We start from the raw sequence: 23,818 nt of genomic DNA, 5'->3' as shown, positions 1-23,818 counted from the left end.
CCCAGGCATTTCCTAAGGCCACTTATTTATATTATTACATAGAAAATAATTAAAAATCCCATTTTGCGGGAATTTTTAATTATTAAAAAATCCTACTTAGACCTAGCCAAATTCCACAATTTTTTGTGTGATCTAGTATGGTAATATACATTGACTTTAGACACTAAGATGTGTTAGGGGCTCAACCTTCAAACCGTCACCTCGACCTTGGGGTAAAAAATGAGTGAAAAACCTAACAAATTATCCACCTCTGAAAAAGAAGGGATATTAACTGGATTAAAAAAACACTCCAAGGTGTATTCGCTTGCTGATCGAGTCCCAACATCCTAGGCTTGTTACAAACTCAAAAACTCATTATTACTAGTATCACTTATTAGTATTACGATTCCTCGCAGAGTGTGGAATCTGGGTACTAGAAAGATGATGAGAAGATAGAAGTAGAGTAAAAAAACTCTGTTGACTGGTGATATCTGATGTTACAAGTGTCCTTTGGATCATCCTTGTTCATGGAGTCGACATATAATCATTAGGTGCCACTCCAATGGTCAACATTTGGCTCCATATGGGGATGCGTGCTAGATACAAAATGATAGTGTGCAAGAACTTGGAATTTGCATCAACCGAAAAAAGACATATATCAGCAGTATCCATTCAAAATATCATCAAGTGAAATAAAGTACAGAAATGAAGAAATATAAATTTATTCTAAGAGCATAAATGACAATTTATTCATTAAAAAAACTAATTAAACAAAAATGACACGAGATAAGGTTAGAAATATGATACAAGAAGATGCCCATAACAAAACCATATCACTGTTAGAAAACATTCTATTCCTAGATGATTTGTCAAAATTTCTTTTTACCTTAGATTGATTTTTACAACAATGCTCAAAGGCTCTTCTTCTGGTTTTATCCATTTCTACAATTTGGTCAATCCTACATTGCACAACATCTTTATCAGATGTAAAACTTTGTAGCAATTGGTAAGTTGGTAGCCTCAAGTGCACAGGAAGGGTAACATCCAAGCCATAGAGCATATTTGATTTTACTATCCCATGCTTGTTTGTTATCCCCCACTATCTTCTTGATTATGGTTATTAAATTCTTATTACTAGACTCTGCTAAGCCATTACCCCGAGGATAGTAGTTTGATGAATGGGATAAAACAATGCCATACTTAAAGCAAAACGCTAAGAATCCAGCAGAGCTAAAAGCCTTGGCATTGTTGGTGGTAATCTTGGCAGGGACACCAAAACGAGTGATAATCTTGTCTTCAAGAAAATCTATCACTACTTTGTTAGTGGCGTGTTTTGTAGGGATGGCCTCTACCCATTTAGTAAAATAATCAGTGGAAGTTATAATCCATGAGTAGCCATTACTCGAATTTTCATTAAATTTCCCTATAAAATCTAGCCCCTAATGTTGAAAGGGAGCCTCCACGACTAGAGGCTGAAGAGGCAAAGAAGCTAATTTCTTCTTCCCAGTGAATAGTTGACAAGCTTAGCAACCTCTAACATACTTATGTACATGAACAAAAATAGAAGGCCAAAAATAACCAGCTCTCAAGATTTTATGGTAGTAGTCTTAGCAGCATAATGCCCTCCACAAAATCCTGAATGAAACTCAGGTAGAAGCTTTTTGGCTTCAACTTCATCAACACACTTAAGTATTACCCCCTCCGGATTTCTCCAACCCAGACCATCCTTCATAATGCAATACTTAGTTGCTCTAAGCCTTAATGTTCTTCTCTTATGGCCAACTAAATGGTTAGGACATGACAAATTTTGCAAGTAATAAATAATGTCTTTATACCATTCAAGTTGACCCAATCTTTGAAGTTTTGATAAAGTTAATTGCAATTCATTTTGACAAATCATTCCCATTGCTTTCTCATTTATTTAGTTAAGATTTTGTCCAATCCTTGGTGTAGAAGGGAGAGACCCTTTTCTTCGTAGTAGAAAAGAGACTCTTTTCTGCACAGTAGAGAGAGAGAGGTGATGAGATGAGTGAGTCCAAATGAGGAAAAGTCCTGTATTTATACACAACGCTGGTGTTTGAATAGATGCGACTGTTGGGCTTCTGAGCCTACATGAGTTGTAGGTCGGTTTGATAATAATTCCATAATCAAAATAATTTCATATATCCATGAATACTTACCGGAATCGGATGATCTTTATATCAATCCTACACTTCTCGACGAGAGGAATCTAATAAAAATATTATCATCCATGAATAAGATGACCCACATGAAGTTTTTCCCTAGTTGCCAATTTTAACACACCTTCCTCAAGGTTCTCAAAAGGAGAATCATTAGATGTAATATCCTTTGGAAAGGTAAGGTTAGTCTCAACTTCACCTTCCATAGACTCATTCTTCCTAACACGCGTGTTCTCAAAATCATCCTTCTCACCATGTAGACCCAACGATCACTTGTCTTCCTACTCATTACTTAGATTCTCAGTGTCTTGATGATGCTCGATGAGGGCTTCCTCTTGGATGCTTACTGCAGGGTATCCTTTAATGTGACTAAGAAAGCCATCAACGAACTCCTCAACAGATGAGATGCTCTTGGGTTCATGATCATGTAGCCGTGAGCTATGACCACGAAGAGATCCCATGAACAATAACATAAGGACATCTTGGTGAACCACTTTCTCCTTTGAAGTATGTGCATTAAATCTTTCTACATGGTCAATTGCGGAGAGTGGATCACCATCAAACACGGGCACCCCACGTACCATCCTTCCCTCGACATGATTAGGGTGCCCAGGGATGCTAGCAATGTCCAAAGCGGGAAATTTATTAAAGGAATACATCCTATTTGAGATATGCATGAAAAATATGTATGAGTCGCCAGGGTGAATTTAAAGATGCCTAGAAAAAGGCTTGCTTCACCCTACAGGCATCGACCCTAAAGTTCGATGAAGGACTAAGGCTTCGTTCTCCTAGTGGAGTCGCCAATAATGTTATGTCAATATGTCGTATGGGGAACAAAACACATGTTTCGTATCCCCGACGACGACGCCAAGATGTTACTGCTCAAATTAGCACAAGACCTAAAGGGGATCCCTAAAGGGCAAATGCTAGACCAAGGGCAATAAATGGAAACTTAGCCCACTGTCACCTTACCGAAGGCTTCTTAGTATTTACGGGCTTTCACTGATGGGAGGAGACCCGGTATATTATGGAGTCACCAATGAAGGATAAATCAATAAGTGGATGTGGAGTGACCCAAATGATCCCTTTCTAGAAGAGCTTGAAGGATAGAGCTTGCTTGCTTTCTAAGCAAGGCACAATGTCTTCTAGGAGAAGGATGGGAGGATTTGAGGTTTAGGTTTAGGAAATATGACTTGTGAAAGTGTTTCCCAATCCCTAAAATCCTTATTGATGGTATCCCGGATGGTTCTTGAAGAATTGTCTTTTGAAAGGAATGGGACCACATGGGACCAAGTGGACCCAACCTAGGTTAGGAGGCATGAGTTTAGCAACCACTGATGTTCTTAACCTAGATAAGGAGGAGGAAAGGATGAAAGAAATAATATTCACTTAAAGGTGTTGAATTGATCCTATGAGTTACTAGCCTTGGGGATACTAAGGCAAATTTTGATCTCAGAGACTAGGGCTTGGTTTTTCTCACAACTCCATTGTTGGAATGAATTCAAAATTGGAGGAGGCCTTGGGGAGACACTAGCACAGGAGAGGTTAGGAGATCAAAATTTTTGGCGGGCTATCTTGTCGGGAAAATGATGCCCTACGAGAGCCAACCTGGCTAGACCTAGGAAAAGGTGAAAATGATTTGATTTTAGGTGACCACCTCTTGGTAGATCAGTGCCTTAGTCTTGGGAGAATGGAGTCTATGATAAATATGAATGAGGACTTCTAGTTCTTAGTCAAGGAGGCCTTAAGACTACTTCGCTAGCATTCAAAGTCAAAGAGAAACAATCTTGCAGTTTTTATACCTTGATGCGCAAAAGGTGATGGCTTTATCAAGATGAATTACACCTAGGAGATTTCATTCAAATTACATGGCCCATACATTGAGAGATGCTATATAGAGACAAAATTCCACAATTTAAGCAGTAAATGCATACAACAATTACCCCTAGAAATAGCGAAAATCCCAATCCAATGTATATGACAAAGTATAACCAAAATAGCATTAAAAGCATGTACTTACATGTAATAGAACATATCCAACCATCCACAATTGACAATAGAGAAGCTCCAAGATATGATAAACCAAATCCACACATCAAAATTCATTCATAAAGCTCCAATTCATCCTCCAAAAAAAGTGCAAAATTCTCAATAGAGAGAAGAGATCCAATCCAAAGTGATGATGAGAAAATGAACTCATCTCACTTGTATTTATACACTAATGAGGAGTTCGAATTAGTCTCCTTGGCCTACATAAGCCCCAAAAATAAAATAATGTGCTAATATTCTAACTTTTGGTGACAAGCCCACCAAACTAGCTCACAAATGAAAGAATATGCCTCTTAAGAGGTCAAATGATGAATAATACATGTCGTAGAGCCCTCTAAGAGGCTTGATGAGGTCCATGGGTGCCATAATGAAGAGTAGGACCCTCAAAAGTGATGGACAAGGGGTTGGCCCCTTGTTCTCCAAACAATAAACCTGTGGTGCTCCCAATGGGTGTGGGGGCACAATAATAACCTCATGGGTCTCCAAATGAGTTGAAGATACCTGTAGATCGTCTGCAAGGGCTCTGATGATGGTGTAGGGGATGCCACATCATCCTACAAGTCTTGGGTCAGCTGCTAAGTGCTTGGTACATCTGTGGGGCCGACTGGGCAAATGTGAACTAGGTGCATCTTCCTTGCCCAATGGGAGTAGTTCGAACATCTTTGACCATCCTCGGGGATCCATGGAGTGCTGTCTACTACTGTGGAGGCCCATGGCTCTCAATACACACCCTACATGTTCCAATGTAGTTTCTGGATGATTAGGACCCCCTATAGGGAGACCAAACCCAAGATGGAGACAATCTGTAATCTTGCATAAGATCCAATGTCCCCTAGCCTTCCAGTACAACAAGTCATAAGAGAAATCGAGTAAATGAGCTTACCAACCATGGACCACAAGTGGGGACTTCGTAATGGCCCGTGCTTCGATAATGGGCTTTGAGATGTGGCAATGTCTCCTAACTCCAAATGGGGTTATTCTATTAGGTGGTTTCTACTTCTAAAGGGGATAATATGTTCAAGGTACATCCTTCAAAAGGTGGTGGCATGTGACAGATAGGTGAATGAAGTAGGGGATGAGAAGGGGCAGCCCTGGGCCACATGTTGGGGTACAAGGGTAGCTAATAAAAGGGAAGCCCACACTTGGGTTTATAATGTATAGGAGGGAGCAATCGTGGTACATGAGGTGCCCCGACCTTGATTTTTCCACCCTTCTTTATATGCCTTTTGCCTTTTTATGATTTTCTTTGATTAACTACTCGGGGCTCAAGGGGTAAGAGCATAGTAGTGAATATCCCCTTTTAAGGTTGGGCAGTTCATTGCCCATTAGGGGTTGGGACAATCATTGGTTCCTATATGATGGAGGCTCATAGAACTTGTAGGATCCAGGGTGATGGCCATGATGATGGGGTAGAGCTCATGTATTGGCTTTTTCCCACGTGCTAAATGTGTTTGTCCCAACCGTCTTTTGTATTTTGTGGTACATTTTCCTGTTGAATGTGGCCAGCTATGCTTTTGTCTTTCTTTTTAGCTGCATCAACCTCCAGGCATCATTCCAGGACTGCCCTAAGGTGTGGGCAAGGGGAAGGGGCGAGCTAACCCTGTGTGGACTTAGTGGAGGAATGTGGACCCAGGTGGGAGAAATTATGAATGGGGTAATAATGCGTGGAAAGGGGGTAATATAAGAGGATAAGGGAGTGGGACCATGCAACTAAAATCGGGGTTTCCTGTGGAATATCATCCCTAAAGCCCAATGGGCAGTAAAAGAGATCCCACGGGACTAAAACCCAAGTTTAATATCCAAGAGCACATACCTAACCCATTCTTTCTACCGAATCCCCCCATTAATCCATGCCCATAAGTCTCCATGATAAGCAAACTACAATACTGAATTACCAAATGACAAGGCATACCTTTAGGTTCAGGAGGGCCACCTTCAAACATACGATCATGGCAGATGGGTGAGGGACCACATGACTTGCTCAAGTGGCGTAGAAATGGCACAATGAGCTAGCTGGTGGCTGCAAGGGGCTGCTGACTGAGGTCCATCTTGGAGAAAAAAATTTCTCCTAGGGATATCACCCACAAAATGGTGGGTAACAGGGGAGACAAATGATTTATAGATACCTTCATCATTGTCATTCAATGCACATACCCCATTCAGATGTTCACAAGGTATGTCCTTCTAGGACCATTCGCATCTTGGATTTACACATCCTCATGGAATTTGCTCTTCGATTACTCTTACATATTGGATTCCCTACCTCATCCTCAAAGAGTATCTGAATTCAGATGCTTACTCAATCTTCCATTCTTTCTTCATAACATGAAGACAAGAATGATGTGTCTATCTCTCCCTCTCAAGTAGGGAGGATACTCATTCATATAAAATGAATATACTCATGTTCCCTCTTAACTAGGGACTTGTTTACAACAACAACTATCTGTTCTTCGATGGATATCATGGTATAATCAATTGCTTGTAGAGCTCCTCCTTCTTGCATCATGTCATGGGTGAACTTCAACTTCTTCATCATGGAGCCATCTTCTTCTAGAACTTTTAGAACATCAAATCCTCATCTATTTACACTAAAAGCAGATGATTGAGTAGACATGACGTTTGGGCTTCTAGAGCCTACATAAGAGTTGGTCGGCTAGATAATAAAAACATAATCTAAATAAATTGATATCTCCATAAATACATATCAGAATCGGATGATCTTTGGATCAATCCTACACCTCTCGACGAGAGGGATCCAATAAAAATATCAGCTGCGATAAATAAGTCGACCCACATGGAGTTTGGCCCTAGTTGCCAATTTAACACTCCCTCTCAACTAGGGAGAACTCCATTCACTGATCCATATGTCCGACTGTACTATCTTTGTCATCAATGCCCTGCACTGCTCTGCCTAGCTCTGTTGGCTCTGCTCAGCTCCGTTGGCTCTGCGTTGCTCAGCTCCGCTGGCTCTGCTCTGCTTTGCTTAGCTCTGCTCTGCTTTGCTGGCTCTGCTCAGCTCCGCTAGCTGTGCTCTACTCAGCTCCGCTGGCTCTGCTCAGCTCTGCTGGCTCTGCTCTGCTCTGCTCAGCTCTGCTGGCTCTGCTCAGCTCTGCTCTGCTCAGCTCTGCTGGCTCTTCTCTGCTCTACTCAGCTCTTCTGAACTATGAAGAAGAAGAATTGATCGAGAATGTCTCATACCATTCTCCACTGACCTGAAGTCAGTCTCAGAGTGCATACCACTGGTCCCAGACTAGTCTCAACCGACCCGAAGTCAGTGTCATAGTATGGTACAACTCCTACCATTGGTCCCATACCAGTATCGTAGTCTCAGAGAGTGTACCACTAGTCCCAGATTAGTCTCAACCGACCCGAAGTCAGCGTCATAGTATGTACCACTCTCACTGGTCCTAGACCAGTACTGCACTGACACAAAGTCAGTCTTAGAGTATGTACCACTGGTCCTAGACCAGTCTCAACCGACCCGAAGTCAGTGTCATAGTATGGTAAAACTCCTACCACTGGTCCCAGACCAGTATCGCAGTCTAAGAGAGTGTACCATTGGTCCCAGACCAGTATCAACCGAATCGAAGTCAGCGTCATAGTATGTACCACTCTCATTGGTCCCAGACCAGTACTGCACTGACAGAAGTCACTTTGAGTGTATGTACCACTGGTCCCAGACCAGTCTCAACCAACCCGAAGTCAGTGTCATATATGGTACAACTCCTACCACTGGTCCTAGACCAGTATCATTGATCCCAGATCAATGGAGGTCATCCTAGCGTAGGGAGTACGGTAGATACAATGGTGCATCCAATAGTACTACTATGGTCCCTAACTTCATTTCCCTGCTCATTGATCAGATGAGAGGTACTTCCCATGAGTCCCAGACTGCATGGGTAGAATGCCTCGACAGGAGAACTAATCAATCCTGTCCTCACAGGAGAACACATCAATCCTGCTACAATCGCCATGGAGAACACATTAATGCAGGCTGCCATGGAGAACACATCAATCCAGGCCTCTCCGGAGAACACATCAATCCTGCTACAATCGCCATGGAGAACACATCAATCCAGGCCTCACAAGAGAACTAATCATCTTGCTACACAGGAGAGCGAATCATCCTGTTCCACGAGAAAGCGAATCATCTTGTCCCACAAGAGAGCGAATCATCTTGTTCCAGTGCACCACCAGGAGAGGGTGAGTCACCTTGTGGTTGTATGTTGCTCCAGTAAGAAATGCAAGCCCCCAAGAGCTCCCAGAGCTCAATGTATGCAACATGCAGGACCCTTTTACAAAGGTCTCTTGACGACTCCAAGTTGTTCGGGAAAATTACAAATTTGATCTTTCCCCGGGGCTTTGACCTATACATCATCTCAGTGCGATGGAGCCTCCTTGCTCATCGACTTACCATATCCCAGATAAGGCAGTGTTTGATGTCTGTCTGCTGGAGCAATTGTCGAATACAGGATTCCTCAATAATCGAATCCCACCTCCACTTAAGAGCTTCCGCAACCATGCAACTTCATACCTGATCATACTCGTAGCCATGTATTCAGTCTTGGCAGTGCTTATAGTGACCGACTTCTGCTTCCTGCATCGAAGCAGAATCCAAAGAGAACCAGCACTGAAAGGTGCTCTAGTGATCCTCCACACTGCTTTCCCATTCAGCATTTGAATAATAATGCAATTTCATCTTTTCGGCAGTGTATCTCAATCCATGAGAGGTTGTGCCCTGAAGATATCTCAGAAGATTCTTGGCACCAATCCAGTGAGGCTCAACCAAATATGAGCTCACCATGCTAACTGCAAAACGTATGTTCGGACGGAGGTTCACCAAGAACATCAATGCGAATGAGTTTATGAAACTCAGAGGCATTCCCAAATCTGGTCCGACATCACTACCATATAACTTACGATCCTCGAGGTAGTCACAGGCTTGTAGTTTATCATTCCACATCCGGAATCCAACTCCCTCTGTCTTCTACAAATAAGAGGGTTTGCACCTGTCAGACATAGGTGCTGGTATGAGAGGTTTATCATTCTCAACCTTCGGGTAAAGGTTTGGATCGGTTTCACTTTTAGTGAATCTCGACTTCATCTGACAGCGATCAATCCTCTCATATTACACCCGAGGTGCTTTGCTTCAAGCCATAGAGGGCTTTCTTCCACCAGCATACGTGAGATTCCTGATCATCAATCTCAAATCCCTCGGGTTGTTCCAAACCTATGGACCTGCTACCTGAGGGCGAATGGTCCCCTTGTAAGATTTTCCTTCGGTACATCTCAGACATGTACCTTCATGCTCTTTTTGAATTCAGGCATCTCTGTCACCGTCTGACTCACAGACCTCCGATGCTGTGTCAATGGACATGGTCCCAAGTGGACTTCCTGCAATTTGATACAACCCTGAACTCAAAAATATCTTTGAAAATTTAATTTTCAAACACGTACCTTTCCATTGACGAATGCCACCATAAAACTTTTGACTTCCATTCCCTTTTCAGGATAGGTGGCATCGGTTCCAAGTGTAATCCCACGATTGTTTCTATCTCTACCAAATTAGAGAGTGCACCCTTCTATCCGATGAAGTGCCTTGAAGCACTACAATCAATATGCCAGATTCCCAAAGAATCTATAGGAGAGGGCCAATACAAGATAACACTTCTTTATCAGAAACAATATTTGATTCTTCTTACCTGGTGTTCCTTGCTTCCTTGAAGAGTCGGCTGTGTCTTTGATGACCTGCATCTTTGTCATTTGGACACTCCTTCGCATAAGGGCCGAACTCATAACCAAGATATCTACCTTTCCTTAGATCCGAACTTCCCAATAGAGTGATCTTTAGGTATGCCATTAGAAACTTCCGCTGCGTCATTCTGATAACATTCTCTGCTTCAACTTCACTCTAGGTGAATTATGAGGAACCCATTGATCCTTTTGTCTTGTCCCAACTGTCTTCAGTGATTGCTCTTTCACTCTTGCTTGGGCATTGTCTTCACCTCACCTGTGATACCATGTTAATTTTTAGGTGTGTTCTATGCTGGAGCAATTTATTTAATTTCTTTTCCATATTAGCAATCACATCAGCATAAAGTAAACTGCAGATAGAACATAAATATAAATCGCAGAAGACAAGCCAAGACAAGAGGACACAAGATGTGGCGCAAGCCAGGGACAAACCCCATAATGAGTGGGGAAACCCTTTGATCAAATCTTCTTTTATCTTCAAATTTTAGTAGAGAGAGAGAGAGAGAGAGAGAGAGAGAGAGAGAGAGATAATACATTTACAACAGAAGTCAACACTTTGACTTATCTGGATTTGAGCATAGATCATTTCCTATAATGATGAGATCAGTTGAAGACATTCTGCTTCAACTGAATCTCCTAGGTGACGACTTCACCTATCCATTTCATTCATCTGCTGCACCTTACTGTGTAGCATCATCATGCTACATCATGCATCTTCATGCTGCTCATGATCACTGCTGCCCATACATCAAGTTGTCCATGACTTCATACTTCAGCTGCTTATGCATCATCATGCTTCATGCTGCCCATTCTGCCCATGATCTCACCAAGCTTCATGCTGCCCATGCTGCATCACACTGTTCTATTGTTGAGTTGTTGTACACAACTTTACTGCCCTCCATCATTATGCTGTACATACTTTGCTGCTGTCATCATGATGATGGTTAGGGTACCAAGCACTATTGAAACAGTCCTTCAAACAAACTAGGACACTTCTCTGGATATGCTGTTGATTTGGGAATATGTACAAGTCCTCAAAACTCATACACAATCCTAAAGTGTGGTGTTATGGCCTGCGGGCTAACACACAGTCTTTCTGTGGCTTCTAGGCAACATAACGCTTGTTTCTCGTCTTTCCAACGAGATCCCAACAGATCTATCCCTTAGCTCCTCTAACTCGGTTCTCCTACAAGAAGATAACAACTTCATGCAGTCACAAAAGAACACGCAAATAGTCCTATCTCTATGACAATGCTGCCCCCTACAACAACTTGAACTTTCCTTCTTGCTGTCAACAGGGTTCGATTTGCTGTGATAGTGTCTATTATGGGAGTGCGTATTAGGCCTCTCTTATCTGTGGTTAGGGCCTCCTTAGGCCAACGATCTTCATAATCATGCTGGACAGTAGTTATAACAGAAGTACATATCTCTGTGCATATGAACAGCATATATATATGTGATATTATGAACATCGTTGAACAACGTGTATATATATATGAACTGCGTGTCTCATTACAACATATGATGCATATCATTACAACGAACTGCGACTAGGTATATATATTACAGCGACAATGTTTAAGGCTTCTTGAACAACATGTCTCACCCATTATGAACAACGTATAAATAACCTTCACTTAGAACTGCGTGTAACAAGTCTTATTACAACGTGTGTATATATCTATTGCGGCTGCGTATTTCCTGCGCGTATTCTCCATGATCTGCGTATACCTGTACCCAAGATTCACGTGGATTCAGTTTCTTCTTTGACTGCGAGAACAACTGTGATTCTAATGCCTGCGGCTTCACTTCATGCTGCGGCCAACTGTGCTTCATGTGGCTACCATGACTGCGTCTTCATGCCTTAATACATGACTGCGACTTCATACCTTGACAGCAGTTTCATTTGCTGCGTGAACATGTCTTCTTGCTGCGTATTAGGATATCTTGCTGTGTTGTATCATAGCCAGCGTATAGATGTTTCCATAGACACGAATTTAGGGCATCACTTTGAGGGCAACACATTCATTGTGATTAGGGCTTTATCTGCAACTAGGGCTTCTTCTAGACCAGCGTATCCTTTTGGTTCTCTCCTTCTCCAAAATCCCAAGACGTGGAGAGGAGATCACCTCAAGAATGTGTGTGCAGATGACATCAAATCCTCATCTATTTATACTAAAAGCGGATGATTGAATAGACATGACGTTTGGGCTTCTAGAGCCTACATAAGAGCTGGTCGGCTAGATAATAAAACCATAATCTAAATAAATTCATATCTCCATAAATACATATCGGAATCGGATGATCTTTGGATTAATCCTACACCTCTCGACGAGAGGGATCCAATAAAAATATCAGCTGCCATAAATAAGCTGACCCACATGGAGTTTGGCCCTAGTTGCCAATTTAACACTGAAGAAGTAGAGGAAACATAAAACAAGAAGACAAAGAAGGAAGAAGCAAAAGACCTCTACTATGATTGAAAATAGCAGTCATGATGAAAAACATTGTAGGTATGATCGGATGCATCATATTAGAAGCATGATGTTTATATAGATAAAGCAGTCATAGTACATGATAGAAAGGAAATAGCTCATGACATCATCATAGAAGCATGGAAGGAAAGTCGAAGTCGATATGGTTGAAGCTTTCTTCATAGCACATGGCATCTCCATTAGAAGCATAGAAGAATAACCGAAGTAAGCAGTTTGTATGGTTGAAAGAATCTTATCTAGCAAGATAAGTAATCATCACATCTCATCATCATTAGTAGAAAGCACTTGCAAAATGAGGATCATCAAGATCCTCCATTGGAATCTTTATTAGAAGATTCACCTCTACATAGAAAAAGAAAGTGTCACATAGATAATCTATATTCCACATAGTGTGATATCCACAGTTTAGAGGGATGATGTTATGATGATAGAGATGTGAAACATGTCAAGTTGGTTGAAATATTTTCATCTTCAAAAAAGGAAAAGAAGCTGCTAGAAGGAAGTCTAGATGGCCATATGAAGGAAGAGGTATGTTCATATATAGATAACGTCATGTCATCATATGGTAGCAGATAGAATGGTGATATACTCTATCTCATGTGCATGATGAGAGAAGAAGAAACTCTTCCATTAGAATGATGCAGGAAGGCATGAATACAATGTGCCCTGAACTCTTCTACAGATTGACAAGATGAAATCAACATAATTTGACCTCATGAAGAATATGAGGTGGTTGTCAACTATGGCTCCTATGATGAAGGACCTATGTATAGAAGAACTTGAATATGTGAAGAAGATGAAAGAAGAGTTCGTGGGAAGATGCATCTATAAGATAAGATAAGTGATCAACTAAGTCACTGACACGTGGATTCTGGATTCGACGGATACGGGGATTTGAGTGTGGGATACATACACGTTGACCCCCCGGAACAGGACACGTTCGGATACGTTTATATATATATATATATATATATATATATATATATATATATATTTCTTACACAAATTCTCATTAGATCTTCATCTAGATGTAAGTTTTGCTGTTTAGAAAGTAAGTTAGTAACATTATGCATAGTGATAGTACATACAAAATTCAAATACAATTGTAATTTGTGACATGTCACATAAATGATAAATCATAAATTCTGAATTCATAATACATATTCAATTCATCGATGATCCAATAGGAGAAAGACAAGATAGTAAGATAAAGACACTGATAGTTGTAGTTTTCTCGTTAAGTCATCAAAATCAAAATGTGTTACATAGGTAGTGCAATGTCAATGGAAAATATAAATAGAAAATACAAAACAACTACAAGTATACAAGCCTCAAGGCATCCTCCTCCCTTGTATCCAAAGTCATCTCTGCATCTGTTGGTGTGGAGGATGATCCCTCTAGAGTATTACCATCATCAATTTTGACAGGCTCTAGCACTGGATCGTTGAGATCCATGTTGGCCAATGCCAACTCAACACTGCCGTCTAGACCCATATCATTAGGAAAGACATCCCACATCTTTGTTTTTCCCTTCAACCACTCTTCCCTCTGCCTATAAAGGAGACGAATGTCGGTGTGCACATACACCATTGTCTCTGCCCTGGATTGCTCAAGCCTTCTCTTCTTAACACTATACAAATTCCCATATGTGCTCCAATTCCTCTCACAACAAGAGGATGAAGTCACCTGAGAGAGGAGCCTCATGGCTAACTGCTGTAGAGGAGGGCTTGTTGCCTCATGATTTGCCCACCTAGAATAGGGTTTCTTAGCCCCGTGTCTCTAATCAGATCATATCTTGCAAATCAACCAATGCCAGTGGAAAACTCTGCAAAGGCATCCTCCACCTCATCAAGCAATGCTCTATCCTGAAAAACCTGCTTGAATGCATCTTTCTTCCCCTATGAGATTTTCCCACCCATGAGAGGAGGGAATTTGCGGGAAGGTCCATCATTCAACCACTCATGGCTGTAGTATTTTCGGTTCAATGAGTGAGCCAAACAATGTAAAGGTGTGTAATTCTTGTCCCATCTGTTGACAAGAATATCTTGAATAGTGATGAAGAATGCCTCTGGTGATGTCTTATACTCGGGGCACTCACTCTGTAAAATAATGCTCCTCACAGACTCAATTATGGAATCCCATCCCTCATAAACCCCTCCTAGGATGGGTTGGTCTGTATCTGCAAATTGAAGCAAAGAAATGATAGGGTCCATGATCTGAATAAGTAGATCTACCCTCTCCCACCAACCATCATCTAGCACTGTCCTTCACTCTTGTAGAGGCGACTTGATCTGTCTTTCTCCACAAAGACCAAAACTATGAAATAACCATGGCCCCAAGAGCGGTCTTGACTTCCCTCAACCTCTTCAACATGATGAATGAAGAGGCAAACCGTGTATCCGCAATATTCAACAATGATAGATTGTTGTACTCCTTGTAGATAGTGAGGGCATTTGTATGATTTTGTACAAAGTTACGGATATGCCGTGCATCCTCAATAATGTTACCAATCCAAAGCACATCAGAAGCAATGGATTTCAGTGCTAAGTTCAATGAATGGACAATGCAAGGTGTCCAAAACACTTGTGGATATTTAGCTTCCACAATCATGCCAACAACCTTGCAAACAGGTGCATTATCTGTAATGATTTGCACACAAGAATCAACACCTACATCTTCAATAACTTTAATAAACAACTCACCCATATATTATGCATCCTTGTATTCTCTAAGTGTATCCACAGCTTTCAAGAAAACTGGACCATTCAAGGAAGACACCATGAAGTTGATGAGTGGGTGCCGTGGTGGATCTGTCCATCCATCAGAAACAATGCTAACCCAGATGTTGGCCATGATGCTTTAATAGGCTCAAGCATTTTTTGCACCTCTTTTTTTTGCCTTCGTCAACAATGTGGTTCTAAGATTTTTTGAACCAGGAGGCACATACCCTGACAGAGCCCCTTGGGTTAGAGCTCGACACATCTATCAATAAATAAAGGATAAGAAGTTTTGATAGAAAAAAAAGGCAATGGTGAGATGAAGCTCTTCCCGTTACTCCTTTTGAAAAACCCTGTCCTTTGGACCAAGTGAAATTGCCTTTGTTTTTGCTACTTGTCCCCCACTAGAACTCTCAAATGGGAATTTGTTGTTGCCTTTCCTAAAAAATGGAAGGGGGTCATCATTCTTGTTTTTATTCTTTTTTTGCAGCCACATTTGCCATACCAACATTGGACTCTCTTTCCATTTCTTTCCTCTTTGGTAAAGACACTTTTGTACAAGCTCCAACTCCACAACTTGGTCAATATTTTCACACGGAAATATGTGCTCGTGAAAGTATTGTGGCAAAAGTTGCATCTCCAATTCACATTGCCTCCTCCCTTCACCTTGCTGCTTGGCCCTTGCTCTCTTGTGACATATTTCCACAAGGGATATTTCTCAATGTTACATTGAGGAGGATGTCTTCCCTCAACATTACTTGCAATAGAGGGAATACTTGCAGCAAACTCTGATGAATTTGGGGGAGGAGGGGAATCTCCAATGGGTACATTCTTCCCCTTCTTTTGCCCCTTCCCTGCTGCCTTTGATTGACCCATGAATACTGTAAAAGAAAACCCAAAATGCACAAATTTGTAAAAGAAATGCATATGCAATCTGCTGTAATAAAAATACAAAAAAATAGAGAGTAAATGCACTTACTTGTTGCTTGAATCTCCTTGAAAATGCTCCCACACCCTTTGCTCCTTGCTCCAAACCCCTCACACCAAACCCACAACAAAAGAGAGAAGTAAAAGCGAATTAAAGCAACAATTCACATTTTTTATGCGACACGGGTGACTTTTTCCAGATTCATGTTCGGAAATCGTGACACGTTGTGTTCGATTGGGACAAGACCCGCATTCGATCATGTCCCAATTGGACACGACGTGTCACAATTTCTGGACACGATTTGGCCCGAATCATGTCAAATTTGACGGATTCGTGACACGTCGGCCCTTTTCAGCTAATCTGGTTTCATAGGTGATCAACATTTGATATCGAGGAGGATTAGCTATGGCATCTCCATGAAGAAAGTATTAAGACCTTGATATGTATGCAGGAAAGGGAAAACCTTGGTAATGTATGAAGATGGATTCATACATGTGCAAGATGTTGATATTGCAAGAAGCTGATGTCATGACAAAAGACCATCATAAAAAGGTAACTTTGATTTGATGTTCATTTTAATTTTTATGAAAGCATTTGGATGGGTTGAAACAGGACTATCAAAAGAGGGTTGTAGAAGTCACCTACAACTAGTACTCATAAGATTGGATGGAAGATCTTGATAGAAACCTTGGAAAAGGTAGCTGTATGAAAAAAAAGTCTTATGTGGACTAGAAGATCACTTTCCAATGAAGAGAAGGATGACATGACTATTGGTTCAACACTATGGTTCGTTGAAGGGAAAATGATGGAGAAGATGGCTGATGCTCCACGATGAAGTTATGAAGAAGATGGCCGATGCTCCACGATGAAGTTATGAAGAAGATGGCTCTATAATAAAGAAGTTGAAGTTCATCCATGACATGATGATGCAAAAAGAGGAGCCCTACAAGTAGTTGATAGTGCCATGATCTCCATTGAAGAGCAGATTGCTGTTGCTGAAAACAAATCCCTAATTAAAAGGGAGCTTGGGCAAGTCCCTAGTTGAGAGGGAGCTTGGGAATATTCCTTTTATAGGAACGAGTAGATCCTCCCTTGTTGAGAGGGAGAGATAGACACATCGTTCTTGTGTTCATGTTAGGAAGAAAAAATGGAGGATTGGGTGAGCATCTGAATTCTGATACTCCTCGAGGATGTGGTAGGGCATCCCATAGGCAAGAGTAATCGAAGACAAAATTCTTTGAGGATGTGTTAATCCAAGACAGGGATAGTCCTAGAAGGACATACCTTGTGAACATCTGGATGGGGTATGTGCCTTGAGAGAGAATGATATTGGTGTCTATAAATCATTGGCCTCCCCAACATTTTTCTATGATCTTATAGAGAGATAGAGCTATTAGTCAAGGACTCAAGGCCTTGCTATGTGACAATGCTAGTTGATATGGTGAGATGCACTGATATAAGCTGATAAGATAGCTTATGAGATGGCTTACCAATCCGACTCTTCTTATGAGAATTCTTCAGTATGAGATTGTCCATGTACATTTAATGGATTATGAATATCTCCCTAGTTAAGAGGGAGTGTTGAAATAAGTAACTAGGTTCGGTCTTCATAAATATGAAATGTATTTTCGATTCTTGTATATTGTAAAAGGAAAGAAAAAACTATTGTTATTATTTTTGTAGCATGGGTTTGATGCTCAAGGTCAATTTTATTTAGGTCAAGCACCCATTGAGTGCTTTTAGAGTTTGTCATAGAGTCAAGAAGTCAATTGGGTCATTTACATATATGTAAGACCCCATTGGGCATATTGTATCATGTCAAAAGAAATCAAAAGACTCCCTCCAAGACCAAGTCGACAGTCGACTTTAGCAAAGAGACAAGTCTGCATTATGAAGCATAATTCAACCTCCTTGGAAGCCTATATATAAGAAGGAACTCGACCTCATTTGGAGAGCACACAAGCAAGTTCGATCTCCTCAAGAAAGAAGCTGCAAGACAAAAGGAAAATGATGAAAATCAAGGAAAAGAAGAAGAGAAGCAAGATCGAATTTTTGAAACTCTCTCTCTCTCTCGCTCACTCATGTTAGGGTTTCTAATGCATCAGCTAAGCCAAAATTGCAGAGGTTGTTGGAGAAGTCGAAGTTGCAAAAGAAGTTGCTAGGGAAATCAAAGTTGCAAAAGAAATCGCTGGGGAAGTTGAAGTTGCTAGGAGGTCGAAGTTGCTGGAAATTGCTAGGTCGAAGTTGCTGGAAAGTACTAGGTTGAAGTTCGCTGGAAATTCTTTGGTCAAAGTTGCTGGAAGCTGCTAGGTCGAAGTTGCTGGATGCTGACTTTGAAAAGAAAAGTTCATCAAGAAGGAAAGTCGGCTTGGTTTTGGAGTGGTCTTTGACAAGAGTCATAGGTCTTGGATTTCGTCATCTGAACATTCGACCTAGAAGAGAAGATTTTTTGTTGGTTTTCCTCTCAAGAGGAGAGGTTTTGGCCCTGACTTATAGCCTATATCTGGTGTCCTCTTGTCTCATTGATTTTTATAATTTGGTCGCTGTTTGATGATAAGAACACAATACTAATCAAGTGGAGGGAGAAGATAATAACAAGTACAACAAGTTAAGTAAAAGAACATCACAAGCAATTATCAAAGAGAAATCATCTAATTTAGCAGCCCCTAGATTTCTCGATAGTAGGCTCTGTTGTCGCACAGATTGTCACGACAACGCTCAGACTGGGGGCTATCACCCTGATCCCCGATCTCTCCGTTTAAGCCTGTCTCCCGCGGCTAAGGCGGGTAGACCCTATGGGGCAATGGATGACCAACTGTGGACCAGTTGGGTTGGGAGACACAAAGGGAAAAAAGCACTTAATTGATTTTATAAGTTAATAGATCAGTGCCTTATGAAATAAATGATTAAATGATTATCTATTAAATGTTGCAAAAGTATAAACCATGTAAAACAAACATTTATCATCAAATAACCCAAGCAAAATGCAAGATATTCAACAGACGCACAACGCCTTAATAATGATGCAGCAATTAAATTTCTAAAGAAAAATTAAATGCTTGAAATGATCATAAAATTTAAATGCTGACCAGTCACCACTTTCACATAGCTAACTTCAAATAAACATTTAAGTGTATTTAACTATGGAACAATGGCACATTGATACCACAAAAAGATGCCAACATGTTTTTTCAATTTTTAGCTAAGCTTTTCAAAATTTTTTGTTTTTTTTTTTTTTTTTTTTTGTTCTCCCATAAATTTTTATATAAATAAAACAAAATTAAACTAAACTAAATGAAACTCAAAATTATTAAAATTTAATCCTAAAATCAAAATAAATCTAAACAAAATATGAACCCATTAAAATCTAATTTTTTATTTATTTTATTTTATTTTATTTATTCTATTTATTATTTTTTATTTGTATATGATTTTTTATTTTTATAATTTTTTTAATTCTAAGATTAAGATAAAACAAAACTATTATCTAAAAAATCTAAACAAAACTCTAAAGAAGGCCTAAGGATCAACTTTTTATGATTTTATTTTTTATGATTTTTGATTTATTTACAAAAATAAAACAAAACTAAAATCAAAACATGATCTAATACTTACACATAAAAAATACAATTTATAAAATCTAAAAAATGAAAATAAAATTAAACTAACACCTAACTAAGAAAAAACCTAAATTAAATAAACTGAAAGTCCAATTCTAAAGCCAGATCTTGAGCAACGGTTTTGTAGAGAATACGTAGGTGGAGAGAAACTTGGATGGACTGCGTGGATGGCTCGGCTGAATGAAGAAAATGGACAGTGGCAGCAAGGATGTCGAGGGTAACACACATAGAAGGACGCAGTGATATGGATGGCTAAGGACGTGGAGCTGGGCAGCATGAAGATTTGCGTAAGGGTTTGGTTGAATGCGTAGAACAGACGTGGAGAAAAGAGGGATGTTTTTCTGTTGCATGGAGAAAGCTAGACAACAGTGGCAAAAAATGACCAGGCAGCTCGCGGAAAGGTTTGAAGATCCGGATAGCATAAAAAAAATTTGAGCTTTTTCTGTCAGAAAATAAAAAAATTTCCTTGAGTGGCAGAGAAACTGAAACCTTTAAACCCTTCCTGCTCTAGATTGCATAATGGAAACCCTGATTGCCTGATGGAAAACCTTGAAGGACTTTAAAATCTACACCTGCAACCTGCAATGGCAAAAACAGAACACCGAGAAGTAAAATGTGCAAGAAACAAAATTGAAAACCCTAAATCAGCTAAATAATTACAGTATTTACAAACTGAAGGTTCTAGATAACCAGATTTATCGTTATGTCACAGAAATATTTTCAGAATTTAAATTTAATGTGAGATGCTTCAGAAAAACCCTTCATGCATTCATAATTTTTTTTCAAATGATAAGCCCAGGATCAAAACTGGCTGGGCTCTTTCAGAAAACGCAATCCGGGAGTTGGCTGGTTCAGCCGTGAACTTCCCCTAACACCCGGTAAACTCAAAACTAAGATTTCTTGCACAGCTTAAAATCAACCATTAACATAGAGGAAGAAAACAATAGTGAAATTCAGATCAAATGGAGATACCTGCCATTATATTTCAGAATCTAAACTATCATTCAAACCCCAGAGATCAGACAAGATACCTGTGCCTGAATCAATCTTCATTAAGCTATCATCAATGGCTAAAAATAAAATTATGCAGAAAAATAAAACAATCTTACAGCATTTCCAGAAGAGTAACACCAGCGAGATTTTCAACCCCAAAGTCTTTCTTTATTGCACAAAAAATGACTACAAGAGAGCTTTCCTTAGCACGAGACTCTTAGATCCCATCTGATCTCAAATGACCCCTAGCACCCTATTTAAAGGAAAAAATCCCAACGGCTAGTTCGAGTGATCCATGTCAAACTAATCTCGACCGTCGATGAGGATCAAGATTTTTTTTAATCTTATCCGTCGAATTTTTAAATTCATTTTAATATATTAAAAAATTAAAATTCTGCATTTATTTACTCAAAAATTTGACTTATTATTATTATTATTTTTATTTATTTTTTCATTTTTATTTTTGGATCGTCGAACTTAGCCTTTGGAAAAATCACCTAGGGCCTAGGACTTAGGACTTATGAGGGGATTAAAACATTTTCTAACCCTCAAGACACTTTACATCATGACTTTTACAATTTTACATCTCAAGGGGGAAAACCCATTTGACATAGACCCTCATAGACCACCCAGTTCTGCGACCAAATATAATCTAGTAGATTAACACACTAGGATTCCTCTAAGATTCTAATGACAAAATTCATTCTGGCTTTGGGGTTAGGCTGAAGGAAAACTCTATCGATCATGGATTTGTGAGACAAAAAACCTTCCGGAACGTAGATTATCACTAGAAAATTAGGTCCAACTAGAGAATTTACATACATGACTCAGATCTGCTAAGATTATTTACAGTTTACACATGCAGACTGGGTTTACAGCATAACATGATCAGGTCGATGATGACTGTTGAATGGCACGGACATGTCGATTAAGCGCTGTCGCTTTTGCGAAAAAGCAAGTGTACTGCTATGGGTAGTTGACACGTAGTGGTCAACCGGCTCGATTAAGGATGCCCCATACCTCATTTTTCTCCAGAATCAGACTGATCCTTGCTTTCCATGGGCAGAAATTACTTGTGCCCTCCAACCTGTCCTTTTAACCAATAGCCATGACAAAATACAATAAATCATCCTCCTTTGATGAACAAAACTGAGTTCTAATTGCTGTTCCACTGCTGATTCAATCCGAGCAACCAAGCTCTGATACCTGGTGAGAAAATACACAAAAATAACTTACAGTTCAGAAATTTGTTGTAGGAATTTCATCAAACACTTTGTCTACACATATGTAATTGTTTCAATGAAATTACTCAGAAATCTTGCATGCTAAGCAAAATAGAGGTCTGCTTTTTATGAACAACAACAGAGAAGATAAATCTGAACCTGAAATCAGCGAATTATAACCAACAAACTCATCAACAAAACTCAAAATCTTGGACAAACTATCGTTGGAAAAACCCCAGAGGGAAAACCAGTGCAAGAGGGAGATTTTATTTTTCTTTGGGCTTTTAAAAATTCCTTACAGCAGAGAAATTCAACAGAATTTAACAACTTATCTCAACCAATTAGCAGCCCTTTTTCTTGAAATTCGTGCCACAAATGCTCCTCGAATTTTATGCCAAACTCTTCCGAGAATTCCATACAGTTGTACGGACTGATACAACATTAAATGCAGCAGCTGCTTGAATTTTGTGCCCACAAAACAGCTCAAATCTACCTCAATGTTTTGCCAAGCCAACTCAAAAATCTGCCTTGATTACTGTTCATGAAGAAGCAAAATGGACTGTATGGTCTGCAATAAATGTACTGTGCAGTCTGATTTAATGCTGCTGTATATTCCGCTCAGGCTTGTACCTCTTCTTTGATTTGTGTGCCACTTCTGCTTGAAAATTAGTGCTCAGTTGCCTTGGAATGTTTGCCTCTTGTTGTCTTCACCTTCTCCTCAGCTCGACCTCTCCTCTTGGTCTCTTGTGTCTCTCACACAATTGAAGAATGAGCTCTCCTTGGGATTTGTGCCACTTAAGAAGCCAAATGGGTGTGTCTCTTGACCTTCCAGCTAGCCTCCAAGATCAATGACTGAGATTTAATCTTAGCCCCTCATGATCCAACGACTATGTTTTAATCTTTCATTGACTTCACTTAAAGTGCACTTTATCTCATAACTTTATATCTCATAAAGTTAATTTATTTCCCAAGTTACTTTAGGATATTTTCCCACATGCTAGCCCCAAGCCAATGTGGAAGACACTTATCCTAGCTAATTTTAACATGTTTTATCCATCAAGAGTATTTTTCAGTATTCTCTGAAGACTTCATAACTCAATCAAAAAATTTATACTATGTCAAAAATGGTTTATTAATAGGGTATAACAAGTTTGTAATTTCAGTTAAAAGAAAATGCAAAGTAGTCACTTTTTTCTAGTCCTGTACCAGAAATGGAAATCGGTCATGTTGCTGATGAATTTTGTGTGTTTGTGAAGGCTCATTCTCTTAAGGAGGCAAACAATCTGGCTGCTCTTATTGATAGTACACTGTATCATACTTTCACAGAAGATGCCATGAAGGAGTTCCTAGACTTGATTTTCCAATGTGTGGAGCCTCTAGGTGAGAGACGACCCACAATGAATGAAGTTACAAATGAGCTTGATCGAATTCTGGAGAAGGAAAGGGGCCTGACAGTGGCCATGGTTGAAGGAACAACCAATGTAACATTAGGTAGTGAGTTGTTTAAAAGAACAGTTGAAGGTGAGTAGTTATTTTTTCTCTGCGGCCAGTCTGAGTGTGATTTATTGCATTTCTAATTTATTCTTCGAGGAAGTGATTCTTTATTGGATTTTGTCCAAAAGTTCAGCAAGTGTAGTATATCCATTCATCTTATGTGATAGAATTGTACAGTATGGTTTGCAAAATAATGCCACATATTGCGGCATCATGGTGGACCTTTTGGTTCCTTGTAATCAAGCATTAAATAAAGCACTTATCTTGGGCTCTACTTTCAGTTGGGTGAGGATGTACTATGTTGTGTAGCCTGTGCGCCTTTTGACTGTACTTCAGCCTTGGTATTCTACTGTTGATTAATGTAAAACCATCAATTTTCATGTTAA

At 39.9% G+C, this 23,818-nt stretch overlaps 1 protein-coding gene across 2 annotated transcripts in view; it reads left to right on the top strand.

The window, feature by feature from the left end:
• LOC149226188 (putative serine/threonine-protein kinase PBL22) overlaps positions 1-23,818 on the top strand; it is a 153,877-nt gene extending 130,059 nt beyond the window's left edge. Inside the window, exon 13 of one of the 2 annotated variants that reach the window (XM_089377425.1) lies at positions 23,195-23,818. In XM_089377425.1, coding sequence (XP_089233551.1) covers positions 23,195-23,467 — 273 coding nt within the window. In that variant the 3' untranslated portion in view covers positions 23,468-23,818. The remainder of the gene's footprint in view (positions 1-23,194) is intronic. The other variant, XM_089377424.1, reaches the window with a different exon arrangement.

This window comes from Pinus tabuliformis, chromosome J, assembly GCF_031772625.1.
Source record: "Pinus tabuliformis cultivar Carrire ecotype Pingquan chromosome J, CPIR1, whole genome shotgun sequence".
Taxonomy (NCBI): Eukaryota; Viridiplantae; Streptophyta; class Pinopsida; order Pinales; family Pinaceae; genus Pinus; species Pinus tabuliformis.
Note: the sequence above shows the minus strand (reverse complement) of the source record. Positions and strands in the feature narration are given on the sequence as shown.